The sequence below is a fragment of the Urtica dioica genome, chromosome 7 (assembly GCF_054948205.1).
Source record: "Urtica dioica subsp. dioica isolate 48M chromosome 7, U.dioica_male_clone48M_v1_H2, whole genome shotgun sequence".
Taxonomy (NCBI): Eukaryota; Viridiplantae; Streptophyta; class Magnoliopsida; order Rosales; family Urticaceae; genus Urtica; species Urtica dioica.
In genome coordinates this window covers 18,142,567-18,162,593 of record NC_142762.1, presented here as the reverse complement: position 1 = coordinate 18,162,593, position 20,027 = coordinate 18,142,567, and the positions used below count along the sequence as shown (strand labels likewise).

The 20,027-nt window shown below is 43.2% G+C and overlaps 2 protein-coding genes and 1 long non-coding RNA gene across 3 annotated transcripts; 2 read left to right on the top strand and 1 right to left on the bottom strand.

Moving 5' to 3' along the window:
- Positions 1-410: 410 nt before the first annotated feature.
- Positions 411-1,424, bottom strand: LOC149390289 (uncharacterized). Its single transcript, XR_016300272.1, has 2 exons — positions 955-1,424; positions 411-791 (listed from the first exon to the last, which is right to left on the bottom strand). It is a non-coding gene; the product is annotated as an uncharacterized LOC149390289 (long non-coding RNA).
- Positions 1,425-3,023: 1,599 nt separating this feature from the next.
- LOC149390288 (uncharacterized) lies at positions 3,024-4,914 on the top strand. The gene is made up of 2 exons (XM_089619736.1): positions 3,024-3,220; positions 3,303-4,914. Exons 1-2 carry the CDS (start codon positions 3,024-3,026, stop codon positions 4,912-4,914), a joined length of 1,809 nt encoding a protein of 602 aa, XP_089475862.1.
- A 1,787-nt stretch (positions 4,915-6,701) lies between these two features.
- LOC149390287 (uncharacterized) lies at positions 6,702-8,612 on the top strand. Its single transcript, XM_089619735.1, has 3 exons — positions 6,702-6,925; positions 6,992-7,404; positions 7,855-8,612. Exons 1-3 carry the CDS (start codon positions 6,702-6,704, stop codon positions 8,610-8,612), a joined length of 1,395 nt encoding a protein of 464 aa, XP_089475861.1.
- The last annotated feature ends 11,415 nt before the right edge of the window (positions 8,613-20,027 follow it).

The window sequence follows — 20,027 nt, the reverse complement described above, 5'->3', positions numbered from 1 at the left end:
TCCGTCCAAATCTATCATCAAACCGCGGAATCCGATAACGAGTTAATTCCTTAAATCCAAACTCTTATCAATTTCCAAAATTCCAAATCCGACATCTCGACTCAAAAACCCGAACCGAAACAAGTCACGCAACCAAATACGAATCCAACTGACTTGTCACAAAATCTTTAGACTTGTCATAATTTTTTTTTATTCAAATCTAGAGTCGAACCAGTCGAGCACGAAACGAAATATCAATCTCAAATCCAATTTCTCAAATCTCAAAATCACAATAACCAACCTCAAATCCGGTTTTCAAATCTCCATTTTCATTTTTCACATCCAAATTGTGAACCCCCTAGAGTTATCAATAACATCTGATTCAAATCAACAACCATAACGCTTCAAATCTTCACTCACGAGTCCCGACATCAAACCACCAAAACTCAAATCCAATTTTTTTTTTCAAATCTCTATTCTCATATCAAACACATTCCAAAACCAAATCACAATAATTAAGACCCGAGGCTCAGAATTACAGTCACAAACAGTCAAAATGAATCAGCCAAACAAAAGAATGCTCACGGCCAACTACACACACACGGCCACAACAAGTCACACAGCCATAACAACCACATGGCCAAGATTTTCAAATCAACCAAACAATTTCAACATCCAAGCTTCACACAAACAGCTTACAAATCCTATCAAACACCCAGAGAAACTCACGGCCAAATACAAGCAAACCTAGCTCACGGCCAAGTGACCAAAATCAACCAAATTCGTCCAAAAATTTAACCCAGCCAAGAAATCTGAAATCAAAGGACAACTTCAAGTCATAACCATCAATAATCGAGCTCCAACATCATTTAAACACAGACAAATCCACCGATTCCAACCCGGAACCAAAACCCCCAAATCAATATATCAAAAACCCTAACTTTGAAATTGATTTCAGAGGAGAAAATTTCTCACAACGCTTGATACTCCTCGGCGCACTCACTCTTGATTCTCGGTGTCCTTCCTCGGTCGGTGGCCCTGGGTGAGCCGCGGCGGCCGTTCCCCTCGTCGGAGCGCGCGCGGTCGCTGTGGGTCGCGCGAGAGGCGGAGCGACAAATGAGAGGAAGAAGAAGAGGGTAAGGAGGAGGAGATGAGAAAGATGAGGAGGGAGGTGATGTGGTTGGCGGGCCGGAGAGTGCTCTTGAAGTGTTGTTGTTACCGATTTGTTTTTTCTTTTGCTCTGTTTTGCTTGCAGGAATCGCGTGGAGAAGATGAAGAGAAGAAAGAAAGAGAAGAGAGAGAAGGTGAGGTGGCCGAATGGGAGTGGAGAAAAAGAAAGGGATAAGGACGCCACGTGGCAGCTTCTCATTGAGCCACACGTCTCCTGAAACCACCCCTCAAAAATCTTTTTCTTTCACTCTCGTCCCTCAATTTGTTGCACTTAAGTCCTGTCCAAATAAATCCTCTCAAACTCGTCCTTAATAAAAAAAATAATCTTGAAAAATAACCGATAAATTCTTATTAATTCCTGTTATCTTAAATATATTTAAGGGATTTCGGAATTTATTTCCACTCTTGAGATTTTAAGTCTCCGAGTATGTTCCGAATAATTTTATTCGGAAAATAATATCGAATTTACTCGAATATCCTTATTCCGAAATTTCATCAACCTCAAATATATTTATGATTATTTTTTTCAAGATATTTAAAATATAAGGACGTCTCATGTGCAACAAGAATTTGATTCAAAATAAAACTCGTTTATTTTATTCAAATTCAAAAGTCGAGCGTTACAAAAGTTTGTATATTACAATGTCTTATGGAGATACTCTCGTAGCCATCTCTGACATGGATGACCCTGTTTCCTACAGCCATGCAATGACTGGTTTTGAATCAAACCTTTGGCTTGACGCCATGAAAGTTGAAATGCACTCGATGTATGTCAACAAAGTTTGGAAACTTGTAGACCTTCCCGAAGGGATTAAACCCTTAGGGTGTAAGTGGATATACAAGAAGAAAAAGGTTACGGATGGGAAGGTCGAGACGTTCAAAGCACCACTAGTGGCTAAGGGTTATACCAAAAAAGAAGGGATTGACTATGAAGAAACCTTATCGACAGTTGCGATGCTTAATCCATCCGCATACTTCTATCCATAGCTGCACCTCTCGATCTAGCAAATGGATGTCAAGACTGCCTTCCTGAATGGCAGTCTTGACGAGCACATTTATATGGCTCAACCAAACGGTTTCGTGGAAGAAGGTCAAGAGACCAAGGTTTGTGAGTTGCTTAAGTCCATTTATGGATTAAAGCAAGCATCTAGATTATGGAATATTAGATTCGATGAAACTGTGAAGAGTTTTGTGGGGGTATAAAAATTCAAATATTTAAATATTATTTCGGATGGGCTTTGACCCGACTAAAGCCCATAATCAGTTTGAAGACCGGCCCACGAAATCAATTACGGGCCTAATTCGCTCTCGGCAGATCGGCCCAAGCCCAACGACACTTCCCGTCTCGATGAAGGACTCCAGCTCGACCAGGTCTTCTCGATCAGAAGGATCGGTCAGTCAAAGAGTAGACCACGCCGCGAAGACCGGATCGCGGACGACTACGACCTCGGTGAGGAATGTGGATCGAGGAACACGTGTCTTCGGCCAGAAGGTTCCATCTCGTCTATAAATAGAAGGGGAGAGGACGATTTTGGCACACGCAAGCTCTACATCTCAGTTTTCGATGAATTCTATTTTGTATTCTTATATTCACGATCTTGAGCTCGACCTGTTGAGTTCGTCACTTCGTCCATTTGTAATCTTCTCTAAATTAATAAAAGTAATTAATATTCGTATATTATTATAGTTCTTTATTATTAAATTATTTATTATACGACGTCTTTCTAAACCCCTTTAAATTATTTTTATCATTTCACCTTTCATTTGTGATTGTTGATCGATCTAAAAATCGACATCAACAATTTGGCGCCGTCTGTGGGAAGTTTAGAAAGACCCATCTCGGAAGAAGCAGTTCGTAAAAAAAAAAATTGATCATGTCTTCCACTACGACTCATTACGAAGTCGGAGAGGAGATCCCCCCGGGGATCAGGGCAATCCTGGATATGCTGACCAAAAAGATAGATGAGCAAGCCGAGACCAACCGTGCTCTTAATGACCGGTTGAATACTCTCTCGGCTCCTCAAAACACCCCGGATCCTCAAGTGGGATCCGGAGATATGACCGCCTCTGAGTCAGCTCGCAAAGCAACCTCGGTTGCGCAAACAAGCCGAGCTATCCCTCCCGGAGTCCGTCTGGATTTCTCTGGGATACAGGTCGCCCGAGGAACAGACCAGTCTCCCATCACAAGCTTTCAGCTTGGGGGGACTGCTGGCGAGGTCGCGACAGAAGTCACGATCGATCCTTCCGGACTCCCTCCGCCTCCGCTCGGGGGAGCACCATCCGGGTCTTTCCCGACTGATTCGGGACCTCGCCCTCCAGCAATCTATCAAATATTCACCCCAGCGTTTTGGCGGGATGAATCAGACCCGTCAGGGCCCAGTAAGTGTAACCGCGGCCAGTCTGGCACAATCGGGACCTCGCCTCTTTCGTGGTGGCGAACCCAGTATGACCGAACTGGACAGGTTCAAGGAATCTATAACGGCCGAGTTGAGAGCTGTTCGTTCAGAATTTCATTCTGCGACTAGCTCGGCCCCCGAGATAGATCGTCTCGTTGAAGAAACAAGGCGAACTCCTTTCGCCAGAAATATCACTGAAGTGCAACTGGGAGATACCGGAAAGGTTCGCCTTCCACGATACAGTGGCACCTCAAGCCCGAAAGCGTTTATATTGTCCTTCAGAGTCGCAATGGGACGAGTTATGCTCGCTGGGAGAGAATTAGAGGCAGGATATTGCCAACTATTCGCTGAAAGCTTGTCCGGACCCGCCTTGGAATGGTTCTCCAAACTTGAACCAAACTCCATTGATGGTTTCGATAAGCTATCGGCTGCATTCCTGAAACACTATTCGATGTTCGTGGAGGACGATCTGACCATAGCAGACTTATGGGGGATCCAACAGAGAGAGAACGAATCTTTGAAGGATTTCATGATCCGTTACAAGGACGTACTCTCAAAAATCTCTAACGTATGCCACGAGTCTGCCATAACCTCTCTAAGGAACGGGTTAAGGCATGATTCAAAGCTGAAATTGGAAATGACTGTCAACCGTCCCCTCACACTAGAGGACGCAATTCATAAAACTGTGAATTACGCAAAGGCTGAAGAGGAATTCGCTTCCTACGAGAGGCAACGCGCGGCCGAAAAGAAACCACCCTCCAATACTTGGGTGAGGCCCGTAAACACTGGGAATAACCCTCGCAGGATTAATCCCCACGACGCCATACCTCACGCCATAAAGCAACACGCCCCTCCTAAATCTACGTTCAATGTCGGTGATGACATTAAGGAGGGAGGTCCCCAGGCAAAGAAATGGACGCGGGATCCCAATCCGTATTGCAGTTTCCACAAGGCGTTAGGCCACGACATGGTTAATTGCGAGACCTTGCGTAAGGCCCTAGCAGAGAAATATGCAAATGGGGAACTAAAAGATGTCGATCTGGGACCCCCGCCAAAAAAGAAGGTCTTTAATAGCAACAACATGGGAAGGGGCAACCCCTCCCCCAAGAGAGCGAGACCCGATGAGGAAGGGGAACCAAATTCCCCGCCGACTGTTGCAAAACACAGGGTTGACTTCATAATGGGCGGCTCAAAGTTTTGCAACGAAACGGTTAACTCAATCAAAACACATCAACGTCGATTGAGTAACCAAACTACCAAAATCATATTAGAACAAGATGTTCAAATCTCATTCTCCGAAAAAGAAGCAATAGGGACAACCGAACCACACGACGACGCACTCGTGATCACGATCGACGTGTCTAACTGAGGTTGCGAGAGTTCTAATCAATGGAGGCAGCTCTGTAGATCTTATTTTCAAGGATACCCTGGCAAGGATGGGAATCGATGAAGAGGAGATCGAAAGAGAACGAACCCATTTAACAGGTTTCAATGGGTCCACTAGTCCATCCTTAGGAACAATCAGGTTGCCCGTAAAAACAAACAGAATCAATAAAATAGTAGAGTTTCAAGTACTAGACTGTCTCTCCCCTTACAACATTATCTTGGGAAGACCATGGATACATATGATGAGGGCTGTGCCTTCAACCTTTCATCAATGTATTCGTTTCCCTACGCCTGAGGGGATAGGAGAGATCTGAGGTAATCAGGCAACCTCCCGCAGTTGTTATCTCACTAGCCACAAACATTGTGCCAAAGCAATCAAAGAAGAGCAATAACAATTAATGAGCGTGGAGTCGGCCGGGAGCGTTCCTACACTGGAAGATCCCGATTCCCTCGATGCGCAAAGTACTGAGTTGACAGTCCAAGTACAGCTCGATGGCTCCGATCCTTCCAAATGTGTCGGAATCGGAACTAAGCTTAAAGGTAGCATCAGGCGAGAACTGATCTGTTTCTTGAAACGAAACAAATCCACCTTCGCCTGGTCAATCGAAGATATGCCAGGAATAAGCATCGACGTCACGTCTCACCAACTTAACGGCGATCCCAGTTTTAAACCTGTAAAACAAAAAAGACGAAAGCTCGGTCCCGACAGGGCACGGGTAGTCAACGACGAAGTTGAAAGACTGCTCAGTGCAGATTCAATCCACGAAGTGAAATACCCGGATTGGCTGGCAAACACTGTCGTCGTAAAGAAAAAAAAATGGGAAATGGAGAGTATGCGTTGATTTCACCGATCTAAATAAAGCATGCCCCAAAGACAGCTTCCCGTTGCCCCAGATCGACCAGCTAGTCGAAGCGACCGCGGGGCATAAAATCCTCTCATTCATGGACGCATTCTCAGGATATAACCAAATCTTGATGCATTCGGATGACCAAGAAAAAACAGCCTTCATCACCGACCGAGGCACGTATTGCTATAAGGTCATGCCCTTTGGACTAAAGAACGCTGGCGCCACCTATCAAAGGTTAGTCAATGAAATGTTCAAAGAAAAGATAGCGAAGACGATGGAAGTGTACATCGACGACATGCTGGTAAAATCCTTAAGGGAAAACGACCACATATGGCATTTGGAGGAATGTTTCGAGGTACTAAATAAATATAAAATGAAACTCAATCCCACCAAATGTTCGTTCGGAGTATCATCCGGCAAGTTCCTTGGGTATTTAGTTACCCAACGAGGAATTGAGGCTAGCCCGGATCAATTACACGCTTTGCGAGAGATGCCCTCAACCCGTAATAGGCGTGAAGTTCAAAGGTTGACGGGACGCATCGCTGCCCTCAACCGCTCCATCTCTCGGTCTACAGATAAATGTCTTCCTTTCTATCGGCTCCTTAAAGGAAACAAGAGGCTCGAATGGGATGACAAATGCGAAGAGGCGTTCAAAAAATTGAAAGAGTATCTATCGACACCCCCAATCTTGGAAAAACCCGTTGCGGGGGAGCCACTCTATCTATACGTCGTAGTGTCTCAAGCGGCCGTTAGTGGAGTACTTGTTAGAGAAGAGCAAGGGGACCAACGACCAATATTTTATACAAGCAAGTCGTTAGTCGACACTGAAACTCGATATCCTATTATGGAGAAACTGGCCTTGGCCGTCGTTTCCGCCGCGCGAAAACTTCGACCATACTTCCAATCTCACACCATAATAGTAATGACATCACATCCGCTCAGAAGTTTCTTACATAGCCCTAATCAGTTAGGAAGATTAACCAAGTGGGCCGTGGAGCTGAGCGAATACGATATTGAGTACCGAGTGAAAACATCCGCAAAATCGCAAGTTTTAGCGGATTTCATCATCGAACTCCCGAGGGAAAGTCCCACCGTGATTGAAGTCGAAGGCACCTGGACACTTAAAGTGGACGGGGCATCATCAAAGTAAGGGGCTGGAGTAGGAATACACCTGACCTCTCCTCACGGTGAGACTATAGAACAATCATTTAGGCTCGACTTCGTCGCATCAAACAACGAAGCCGAGTACGAAGCACTAGTCGCCGGACTTAGGTTGGTCACTGTAGTTGGATCAAAGAAAGTGGAAGCTTTCTGCGACTCCCAACTCGTAGCAAACCAATACTCCGGGGAATACGAGACTAGGGATGAGCGAATGGAAGCTTACCTAAAAGTCGTAAAAGAACTAACAAAAAACTTCGAAGAATTCTCCCTGACAAGGATCCCTCGAGGCGAGAATACTTCGGCTGACGCATTGGCTGCCCTGGCATCTACCTTGGATCCGGGCCTCAAAAGGGTCATACCAGTCGAAACAATCAAACAACCTTCTATCGCCACGACCATCGCCGCGGTCATAACAATAGAAGAAGGGGATTGGAGAGATGAAATACTATATTACATCACGACTGGTACGGTCCCATCCGATAAGATGGCAAAATGCAAGCTCGTGCTGAGAAGCGCGAGATTTTGCTTCATAGATGGAAGCCTGTTTAAAAGAAGCTTCGCAGGACCCTACCTCAAGTGCGTCGGGATGGAGGAGTCTAAACGAATCCTGGAAGACGTGCACGAAGGGGAATGCGTAAATCACGTAGGCGGACGAGCGCTTGCCATCAAAATAAAGAGGCAATGCTACTTTTGGCCGACCATGCTGGCAGACTGCAAGGCGCACTCGCGCCGCTGCGATCAATGTCAACGCCATGCCCCCAACATAAACAGACCCGCGGAAGAATTGTCATCTATCTCGGCGCCCTACCCATTCATGAAATAGTCTATGGACATTGTGGGACCAATGTCGGTCGCCCCTGGCGGGTTAAGATTTCTATTAATCTTAACAGATTATTTTTCAAAATGGGTGTAAGCTGGCGCCTCCGTCTTGATAAAGGACGTCGACGTCACAACATTCATCTGGAAAAATATAATCTGTCGACATGGAACTCCCCACGAGATCATAACAGACAACGGATCACAATTCATATCGAAAAAGTTTAGAAAGTTTTGCTTCCATAACAACATTGAGGTAAGAATGTCAACACCACGATATCCTCAAGGAAATGGGCACGTGGAAGCAACAAATAAGACCATAGTTGACTCCATAAGGAAAAGGCTCGATGCCAAGAAAGGGCGGTGGGCAGAAGAACTGCCAGGCATGCTATGGGCATACCGAACCAGCCCGCGGAGGCCGACAGGGGAAACTCCGTTTTCCCTCGTCCATGGAGTCGAATCTGTCATCCCAATTGAGAATCAGGTGCAAACCCTTAGGGTAAAATACGCACCTGAGGGTGAGCCAAAAAATGGCGAGGCTCTATGCGATGCCTTAGACCTAGTGGAGGAAAAGCGAGATTCAGCCCTATCACGGTTATCCCGTTATAGGCAATCCATCTCTAGATTCTACAACAAAGATGTTAATACAAGAAGATTCGATGTAGGGGACTTGGTCCTCCGAAAAATCTTCCAAAACACTGCTGAGGCAAACGCCGGAAAACTCGGGGCAAAATGGGAAGGCCCCTATAGGGTCACCAGAGTAACCTATCCCGGCGTTTATGAACTTGAAACACTCAACGGAATCCCGGTTTTAAGATCATGGAACGTCTCGAACCTCAAAAAATACTACTGTTGAAACCAGTAAGAATTGAACTACGTCCGACTTGATCCCTGCATAAGGGTACGTAGGCAGCCTCTTACCACAAAGGCACAGTCCCCCTACCCTCTTGAGCCACGGAGCTCGCACCTCGGCCAATGACCCCGACCTCGGACTAGGCTAGCAGTGCAAACGCCTCACGACGACTCTGGCGAGAGCCGACATCTCACAGCGTCATCAGAGATCGCACCCACATGGGTCGACCTCGTCCGAAAATATTAAGGGAAAATTTTTAGGTCCCCGACGATCTAAAAGACTTAAAATTTTCACCAAATTTAATTACGGACTTCGGCTTCAAATCTAAAGGGAAACGCTTCGGACTAGCAATATTCCGGACAACTTAACAGATTTTGAACGACGAACCAATTCCACACCTCGGCCGAAGGGAAACCTTTTAGTTCTTTGACGATTTAAATAACTTAGCAAAATCATCTGAAACTTTTAAGGAAAACATTTTAGGCCGAATACAAGTCACCTAAAAGACTTAACAGATTATACTAATCCGAGCTGTATCAGGAACAAACAAAATAATGATATTCAGATCGGCCAGACGGACTGAATAAAAGAATAAACATCCATGCATTAATAATAGATTTTGGCGAGCTAAAAAAAAAATTGGCAAAATTAAAAATCGAAATTGCATAAAATAATAACATAAATTCAAATAAAATAGGGGTACCGAAGCCCCCTATAATTGTATCAAAAGCAATAAAAACTTCGCCCAAAACACACGGGCCCCAAAAACAAAAACAAAAACAAAGTAAACTTTATTAAATTCAAAGAAAAAAGACGACTATCGGCTCAGGCTTGGTCACTAGGTCCGACCTCGACGTCTCGATGCTCGGGGGTAGGAGTAAGCACCGCCGCTTCTTCGTTCCCCTCCGGAATTGAGTTGAGAACCTCGTCAGTCCGGTCGAGCATCGAGCCGTGCTCGTTGAGGGCTTCAGCAGGTTCGACCTCGGGCGCGGGGGCGTCGACAGGTGATCGGTCCGAGTACGGAGTAAACGGTACGTCCTCGATCTGAGGAATGGAGATGGCCGCGTAATCGGCTTCATACTGAGCAATGTCGTCCTCAGTATCTTTCATCTCGGCGGTCAAGTCCGAGATCTCGCCCTTCAGTGCCTCCGAGATCAACTCTTTGTTCCCCCGGCACTGCTCGAGCTTTTTCAGGATGAGGACGGCCTTGTCCATCTTCTCCTTCTGTGCTCGATGCTCGAGTATCTGCTCGCGATACTTCAGCGAGGTCGCGTTCCTCGTCGCGAGCACAACCCGGTCCCGCTCCGCCTTCATCGTCCTCTTCATCCGGGCGATCTCTTCCAGAGCATCTTTCAACTCCTTGTCCCTAACCTGCAGGTCGGCCGCTAGTGCCGTCTTCTCTCTTTCAAAATTGCCAGAGCGAGCCGCCAACCCTTTGATTTTCTCCTTCTTGTCGTCGAGGTCGACATACAAGTATTGACATTTTCCATTGAGGTGCTCGATCTTGCGGTATGACTTCTCCAGTAGGGCGTCCTTAGCCTGAAGATCGTCCTGGAGGGTGGCGATCTTGTCATTCATCCCTTGGAGTTCGGCCTGCAGAGACTCCGTCCCCTTCTGAACCTCGGCGAGCTTATCCTGCTCGACCTTGGCGTCATGAAGGCGCTTTTCATAGCGAAAAACACCTCGGTTCAGTTGGGTGGACAGCTGAAATCAACCCCTCTCATCAGTTCGACCATAACAGAAAATAATCCTTTCACAAATATAACATATCGGTTATACATAGAAAGTAAAAAAAAAAAAAAAAAAAACTTACCCCAGTTATGGCCGATGCCATCATCCTATACCGGTCCGCTTCGGCGAGTTCAGGAACCTTTGGGAGCTCCATCCCGGAACACGTCACCTGACGAAGAAGCCCCGCCGAGGAGTAAATGTCGTCGCACAATAGGTGATCCCGCGCGTAGTTGAAGTTGACGACATGTTTCCTTTTTCGGGATGCAGATAGGGTGGAGTCATCTCGGCCCCCAGACCTTGACTTTGAGGAAGACTTGCTCCCTTCAGCTGCGGCTTTGCCTTTGTCCACCCTGGTCACCGCGGTCGCGGGAGCATCAGGGGCGGGCTCTTCCCCGTCCCGGCCAACGAGTTCAGGAGCCGTATCTTTTTTCTTCTTCTTCCTCTCCCCGGAAGCACCATTCTCAAGGACTCGGTTCGCGGGCCTCTTCCTTTTCTTGGCCGCGCCCGCAACCTCGGCCCTCTCGGGGACTCGAACTCTCTCGGCCCCCTCAGGGGAGTCGTCCTCAATCCCGGGGACTTGATCTTCCTCGGCCGCAGGAATATCGGCTCCCTGGATGCCTGCTGGAGCGTCCTCGGCCGTCTCAGGTACCCCGTCAGAAGGCACCAAGACAACCGGGATCTCGGATACTAGGCGAATCCCGGTCACTTCGACCTCGGGAGTATCCGCAGGAATAGTTGGAATCGGGGCCGAAGTCGAAGCGGCACCCCCTTCTTCTGTTTCCTCGCCTCCCGGGCACTGATCAGAGTGTTCATATTGTCCCCAACTACTAAAATAGAGAATAATAAATAATAATCAAAATTAATAACAGAGAAGATAATGTCGAAATCCTCGAACTAACCTTCCTCTAGGTGCTCTGAGAAATTTGGTGGGAAAGGCCAAACTCTGGCCGATATAAATCTAAATGGAGTGAAGCTCGACCACTCTGTTTCACCCAATTGCAGCAGCGTCAACTTCTCGGCGAACTCGACCCCTTGAGATAGCGCTTTGATTTTCTCTACAAAAAAATATATATATATATAAATAAATAAATAATGAGTATATATTTCACTACGCAGAATATAAATGTAGGCGAACTGAATTCTTATGCATACTCGGCGAGCTCGCCCATTTTGACGAGAAAGAACGAGCTCGGTCCCCGAGTGAATGCTCATTCACGGCGAAGTAAAAGTATCGCCTCCCCCAAAATTTGTCCTTCGAGGGTAGACCCGAGATCACACCCTTGCCTGGGGCTTTCGAAAGGTAGAAACACTTCGGATCGTGTTTCGAATTCGCCTTAACCACACAAAGACAGACTAAATCCATCAGAGTGAGTTCGATCTTTTCCTCGTAGGCCACGACTATCAGGCCCATTACCATCCTAACGAAGTTTGGGCACATTTCGGGAAGGGTCAACCCTAGAGTTTGGGCGAAGTCGAACAGGAGAGGGTGAATAGGAAACCTCAGCCCACATTTCTCTAGCCAGATCTCATATATACAGCAGAAACCCTCCACTACGGTATCAGCTGTAGCCCCAGGAGGAGGAAGAAGGATATTAATTTCTGGGGGAATCTGGTATTTTTCACGGATCCTCCTAAGGTCGGTCGAGGTCACAGCGGAGGGTAGCAAGATATCCTCATTCCCGAGAGGTTGAGACCCCGACGGACGAAGTTCTGAGTTCGACATCTGGTTCTAGGGTGTTCTACAGATGAAGTCTGTAAATCTATGAACCCGTCTGAGTTCGCTAGTCGAACTGAGAGTTGATAATAGCCGAAGTGCAAGAAACTAAAGAACTTAGAGAGAGAACTCGAAATCAGAATGAGCGAGAAGTTTAGAGAGAAGAGGAATTACCTTTTTAACTGCGGACGATGAGAATATAAATGAGGAGAGGCGACTCCCCGACCCGCATATTAATATGTTTCATTATTAACCAGAATCCCGAGAAAATCTAATGATTTCGGAAAACAAATCAAATCTAAGATCTCTCTCGATATCTGCAAAGATAACAGATTCCCCGACTCTTCGACTTACGAAACACAGTTACAACACGCCACGTGTAAAGAAGACGTGCTCTCACATGACGCCACGTGGTCCTAAATCTTCGATTTCCCCCCTTTCTATTCGGAACAATTCGAATTTTTAGCGCTGAATATTTTCAAAATATTTGGGGGCTAATTGTGGGGGTATAAAAATTCAAATATTTAAATATTATTTCGGATGGGCTGTGACCAGACGGAAGCCCATAATCAGTTTGAAGACCGGCCCACGAAATCAATTACGGGCCTAATTCGCTCTCGGCAGATCGGCCCAAGCCCAACGACACTTCCCTCTCGATGAAGGACTCCAGCTCGACCACGTCTTCTCTATCAGAAGGATCGGTCAGTCAAAGAGTAGACCACGCCGCGAAGACCGGATCTCGGACGACTACGACCTCGGCGAGGTATGTGGATCGAGGAACACGTGTCTTTGGCCATTCCATCTCGTCTATAAATAGAAGGGGAGAGGACGATTTTGGTACACGCAAGCTCTACATCTCAGTTTTCGATTAATTCTATTTTGTATTCTTATATTCACGATCTTGAGCTCGACCTGTTGAGTTCGTCACTTCGTCCATTTGTAATCTTCTCTAAATTAATAAAAGTAATTAATATTCGTATATTATTATAGTTCTTTATTATTAAATTGTTTCTTATACGACGTCTTTCTAAACCCCTTTAAATTATTTTTATCATTTCACCTTTCATTTGTGATTGTTGATCGATCTAACAATCGACATCAACAATTTGGCTGCTTGTGAAGCATCCAAACAGGCTGTATGGCTTAGAAAATTCCTTAAGTATTTGGAAGTCGTTCCAAACGTCGACGAGCCCATGACTCTTTATTGTGATAATAGTGGGGCTGTTTCTAACTCAAAAGAACCTTGAAGCCACAAGTACTCTAAGCATATTGAGAGGAAATACCATTTGATTCGAGAGATCGTGCAGCGCGGAGATGTGGAGGTGAAGAAGATCTCAACGGTGGACAACCTGGCTGATCCATTCACCAGGGCCCTACCGAACAAGGTCTTCGACCAACATCGTGAGGGATTAGGCATGAAGGACTACTCACATCTTCTTTTAGTCAAGTGGGAGTTTGTTGTCAATGGTGCCCACAAGAAGAGTAGTAGTCTTTATTTCTGTAGATTTGATGTAATAAAGTCTCACGAAGACTCTTGCTTGTAACTGCTGAATCATTAATAAAAGAAGAAACTATTCATTCTTCCTTGTCTGTTTGAAGCTTTATGATAAACTATAGTCTTTAGTCCTTAAACAAACCTAACAACATATGAAGAGACTAATGTAGATTTGCATGAACAAACTCTTCATGGTTTGGTTAAAAACAATATATTCGCAATCTAAGGATCAAAGGACTATTGATCTCAGTACGATTGTTAGGAGAATCTATGATGTCTGGTTATGGGGCTTAAAGAGTTGGAGATTATATAGTTCTTCTAGGTATCTTCTGAAGGTCCTAAATTGACCAGTGCACTTCTAGAGACAAAACAAGAACAAACCATTTAACCTCTTATGTCTTCAGGTCACTACGTATGAATTGCATCATACTTACCTCAATCCTGAAATGAGACATGTCATTTCATAGCTTACGTATTCTCATTTGAGAAAGTCAGAGTTCGGACTCAGCATGTGATTGTGAACAGGACCTATTGGTGAAGTACTAAGTTATGAAGATGTCATGACTAACTTTGTAAAGATCTCATTGATATGGAATTCATGTACAAGATTGCTGAAATGCATTGTATATCATCTCATGCTTTGTTTCTTGGATTGTGAATAAATGAACTGGCCAGTGTCAAAATTGAGTCATGACGCTTTTGGATGAATCAATGTGACTTGTTAGCTCTTCGTCAATACATTGCGTCTAACTTATTCACAAGCGACAAAGGAGTTGATGAAATAACAGCAAGAAGGGTAAAATGGTAATTTTGTAAATCCCGTTTAGCTGATGATATTCATGAAGGGTAAACATAGATAATATTCACTGGATAAACTCATCAGAATTTAGTTGAATTCTTGAGTAGAAAATAAATTCATTTGAACCGAGAGATTCTCAGTGTCAACTCTTTAGTGGAGTCAGTTGACATTAAGCTAAACTTGGAAAATATTTGTGAACTTTTGAGTCCAAGAATGTTAGCTCAAGCTTTGTTCATTCGGATCCATGAGGTCGCTATCACATGTCATTTCGAGTACGATTAGTTAAACTAGAGGCTAAGTCAAAACAAGAATTAGACAAGTTTTACGAGAATTTTCTAAAGGGTATTTTTGTCTTTTTGGACATAGGATGAAATGAATGTAAACAAATAAGTTTTTTTGACATTGTCATATGATGACAATGAATTGATCCACATGGAAACTCACAGAATTTGGGCCTTGAGGATTAATTTCATTTCATAGAATTTTACTTGAAAATCCCTAATAGGCTTTTCTTATGTTGTCATGAACAAATGAAGAAGACTCTAGAAGCCCCTTCCAGAAGGTGTTGCACGTCCAAACCCAAGGAAAGAGAGACTAATTTTGTGCATTGGTGTATGAAGATACTTGCCAAAAGAAAAAGAGGAAACAAATTTCCTCTATGAGGAAAGGAAGTGGGCGGCCAAGGTAAGAGAGGAAGCAAAAGAGGAAACAAACCCAAGGCCTTCTAGAATACTCTTGGCCGTGTGACATAAGGAAGGGTGGGCAAATATTAGCTCATGAATATGTGATATTCTACAGAGAAAAGGAAACTACCTTTTGAAGGTAATCCTTCTCCTATAAATAGAGCCCTTATTCTCATTGTTTCTCATCCCAAAATTTTAGAGATTGAGAGCTTCTCTCTCTAGAATACTTGGCCGCCCCTCTCTCTCCCGCTCTCTCTCTCTATCGCTCTAACGCCATTAATTTTTGTTTTGGCGACTAGGTCCACATTTGACCTAGCATTTGTTTTAGCTCTTTGACTGTAAGACTTGTTCTTGAGGCGTCGTGTTTAAAAGTGCCCACACACTAAATCCTTCTTCTCTCGAGTGACTCATGTGATAGAAACTTTCGTGGTTACTCCAATTCCTGAAGAACGAAGAAAGGCGAGTTACGTGGGGAGATGAGCGATTCAACCTCCACAAGCTTCTCAACGATCAAGCTACGTAAAGGTTAGTAAACTAGTAATTTCTCTTCAATAGTTTTAATTTAAAAATAAGATGTCCTTGCTCTTTGTCTAGGTTAGTAAAAATCGTTTTACTTTTTTAAAGAAAATTTTTATTTTCCGCCGCTTGCTAGAAGCGTTAAATCTTTTCTTAATCCTAGATCTATTCCAACAGATACTTGCCAAAAGGAAAAGAGGAAACAAATTTTCTCTAGAAGGAAATAAGTCACACGACCAAGGTAGAGAAAAACAAATGAGGAAACAAATCCAAGGCGTTCTAGAAGGCGTGTTGGACGTCCAAAGCAAGAGGAAAAGAGGAAATAAGATTTGCTCATGAGTATGTGATATTCTATAGAAAAGAGGAAACTACATTTTGAAGGTATTCATTCTCCTATAAATAGAGCCCTCATTCTCATTGTTTCTCATCCCAAATTTTCGAGCTCTCTCTCTCTCTAGAATACCGAAATTCCTCTCCATCTCTCTCTAGTTACTTGGTTTTGTTTTGGCACCTAGGTCCACATTTGACCTAGCGTTTTGTTTTAGCTCTTTGGCTCTAAGACTTGTTCTTGAGTCATCGTGTTTAAAAGTGCCCACACGCTAAATCCTTCTTCTCTCTAGTTATTCATGTGATAGAAACTTTCGTGGTTATTCGAGTTCCCGAAGAACAAAGAAAGGCGAGCTACATGGGGAGACGAGCGATTCAACCTCCACAAGCTTCTCAATGATCAAGCTACATAAAGGTTAGTAAATGAGTCATTGCTCTTCAATAGTTTTAATTTAGTATAACATGTGCTTGCTCTTTGTCTAGGTTAGTAAAATTCATTTTACTTGTTTAAAGAAATTTTTTATATTCCGCCGCTTGAAGAAGCGTTAAACTATTCTTAATCCTCGATCTATTCCAACATGGTTGTGTTTCAGTTGGGGTGAGAATAGTTCTTACGGATGAGGTAGAAGCATCCTTACCCAAATTTTATTCAAGCACAATTTTGCTTCTAGGTTTAACATCTTTCATAAAATCATCCTTAAGAAAAAGAGCTTTCGTGCTAACGAAAGTCTTGTCGTCCTTGGGACTACAAAATGTGAAACCTTTTGTTTCCTTTGGATATCCAACAAACAGACACAATTCTGACCTACTAGCCAACTTGCTAGTCTTTTGCTTTAGCACATGTGCAGGGCAACCCCAAATTCGAATGTGGCCTAGATTTACTTTATGTCCAGTCCATCATTCATAAGGAGTACCAAGAACCATTTTAGACGGAACTTGGTTCAGAATGTAAGCTGCTATTTCGAGGGCATATCCCCAAAAGGAAAGAGGGAGTGATGAGTAACTCATCATTGATCTAATCATCTCCATCAGAGTTTGGTTCCTTCTCTCTGCATCTCCGTTTTGTTGAGGTGTGCCAGGTGCCGTAAGCTGAGAAGCGATACCTTCTTCTTTAAGAAAGTCATCGAGCTCTCCAGACATATACTTACCACATCGATCAGATCAAAGGGTTTTGATCTATTTTCCAGTTTGCTTTTCCACTAAAGCCCGAAAGAACTTAAATACGTCAAAGGTCTCGGATTTGTGTTTGAGCAAATAGACAAAGCCGTATCTTGAGTAATCATCGGTGAACGAAGTATTCGAATCCTCCCCGAGCCTGTGTACTGAGCGGACCACATACATCAGAATGTACAAGTTCCAACAACTCAGTGGCTCTTCGACCCTTAGAAGAGAAAGGTCACTTAGTCTTTTTTCCTTCTATACAAGATTCACATGTAGGTAGTGAACCTATTGCAGAGGCTTGGAGTGGAACGTCCCTCACAAGTCTCTTAATCCTGTCTAGACTGATATGACCAAATCTTAAGTGCCAGAGATATGTTGATTTTATCAGATCCGAGGAATCAAAAAGTTTGATCCTCTTTGGCTCCCTAACTAGATCATTATCAATTTCGGTGTCTAAAAGAGAAGGTTGCATGGGATAAATGTAACAGAGAGCATTCTTCATACATGCATCAGTGACAAAAGAATTTGAATGAGAAATACGACTTCCATTCTTTATAAAATTTAAACAATAATCTTGCTCAAAAATTCGAGCAACATATATTAAGTTTTTCCCGAAGGAAGGAACAAAATAAACATTATTTCAATTTAAAGTACTATCTTCAAAACACAGCATCACAGATCCCACAGCCTTCGCCGACACCGAGCTCCCATCACCCCATCTGAAGGAGAAGTCACCTTCCTCTAAAGTTTTGCTTTTCATGAAACCAGTCAAGGAGCAACAAATATGGTTAGTAGCAGCGGAGTCAAGAATCTACGTTGATACATTATCATCTACTAAGCATGCTTCGGTAATAAATACAATACTTTTTTCCTTAGTTTTGAGGTAGGCAGGAAAGTTCCTGCGCTAGTGTCCAGGTTCATTACAGTGGTGGCACTTGTCGTTAGACTTGTCCACCTTAGGAACCCGGGTCTTCTTCTTCTTTTAAACCTTAGGTTAGTTCTTCTTCTCGGCCTTGCGATGTCTCTTCTTATATCTAGAGGTGGAGGCAGTAGCATGTACCTTTCCTTGAGTCCTCGTTTTCTTAGTGAGACTTTTAGCAGTGTTAAGCTCCTTCATAAGCTCAGCAACAGTGTACTCTAGCTTATTTATGGAGTAGGTCAGTTTGAATGTATCAATGATTTGGGGAGATTTTCCAAGATCATATCTATTTTGGTCTCCCCTGTTGTCAATGGTGCCCACAAGAAGAGTAATAGTCTCTATTTATGTACATTTGACGTAATATAGTCTCACGAAGACTCTTGCTTGTAACTGCTGAATTATAAATAAAAGTTGAAACGTTCATTCATTCTTCCTTGTCTGTTTGAAGCTTTATGATAAACTATAGTCTTTAGTCCTTAAACCAACCTACAACAAATGAAGAGTCAAATATAGATTTTATTGAACAAACTCTTCATGGTTTGCTTAAAACAGTTTATTCGCAATCTAAGGGTCAAAGGGATATTGATCCCAATATGAATGTTAGGTGAATCAATGATGTCTGGTTATGGGACATTGAGAGTTGAACAGTCTGTAGTTCTTTTAGGAATCTTCTGAAGGTACTGAATTGACCAATGAACTTCTAGAGACAGAATAAGAACATACCATTTTACCTCTTATGTCTCGAAATCACTACGTATGAAGTGCATCGTCCTTACATCAATCCTAAAATGAGACATGTCATTTCATACCTTAAGTATTCTCATGAAGTACGATTGTTAGGAGAATCTATGATGTCTGGTTATGGGATATTGAGAGTTGGAGACTCTATAGTTCTTCTAGGTATGTTTCGAAGGTACTGAATTGACAAGTGTACTTCTAGAGACCGAATAAGAACAAACCATTTAACCTCTTATGTCTCGAAGTCACTACGTATGATTTGCATAATGCTTACCTCAATCCTGAGATGAGACATGTAATTTCATAGCTTATGTGATTCACTATGTGATTCCGAATAGGACCTATTGGTGAAGTACTAAGTTATGAAGATGTCATGAGTAACTTTGTGAAGATCTCATATATATGGAATTCATGTACAAGATTGCTGAAATGCAATGTATATCACCTCATGCTTTGTTCCTTGGAATGTGAATTAATGAACTGGCTAGTGTCCAAATTGAGTCATGACTCTTTTGGATGAATCAATGTAACTTGTTAGCTCCTCGTCTATACATTGCTTTTAACTTATTCACAAGCGACAAAGGAGTTGAGGAAATAACAGTTAGAAGGGTAAAATAGTAATTTTGTAAATTCCGACTAGCTGATGATATTCATGAAGGGTAAACATAGATAATATTCAGTGGATCCACTCAACACAATTTAGTTGAATTATTGAGTAGAAAATAAATTCATTTGAACCGAGAGATTCTCAGTGTCAACTCTTTAGAGGAGTCAGTTGACATTAAGCTAAACTTGGAAAAGGTTTGTAAACTTTTGAGTCCAAGTACTTTAGCTCAAGATTTGTTCATTTGGATCCATGAGGTCACTGTCACAAGTCATATCGAGTAGGAATAATTAAACTAGAAGCTAAGTCAAAACAAGAACGAGACAACTTTTACGAAAATTGTCAAAAGGGTATTTTTGACTTTTTGGACATAGGATGAAATGAATGTCAATAAATTTTTTTGACATTGTCTTGTGATGATAAATGAAATACTCGACCATGATGAGATTTTTGGGCCTTGAGGATTAAATTTCATTTCATGGAATTTCACTCAATTTCGTCCAACATAGCAAGAGAGAAAAGAGAATTATTTTGTGGATTGATGTATGAAGATACTTGCCAAGAGAAAAAGAGGAAACCAATTTTCTCTAAAAGGAATTATTTTGGGCGGCCAACTATGGAGAAAACAAAAGAGGAAACAAGTCCAAGGACTTGCATAGGATAGCTTGCACATCCAAATAATAGAAAGGGAAGCCAATATTTGCTCATGAATCCTCTCTCTCTCTAAGTTC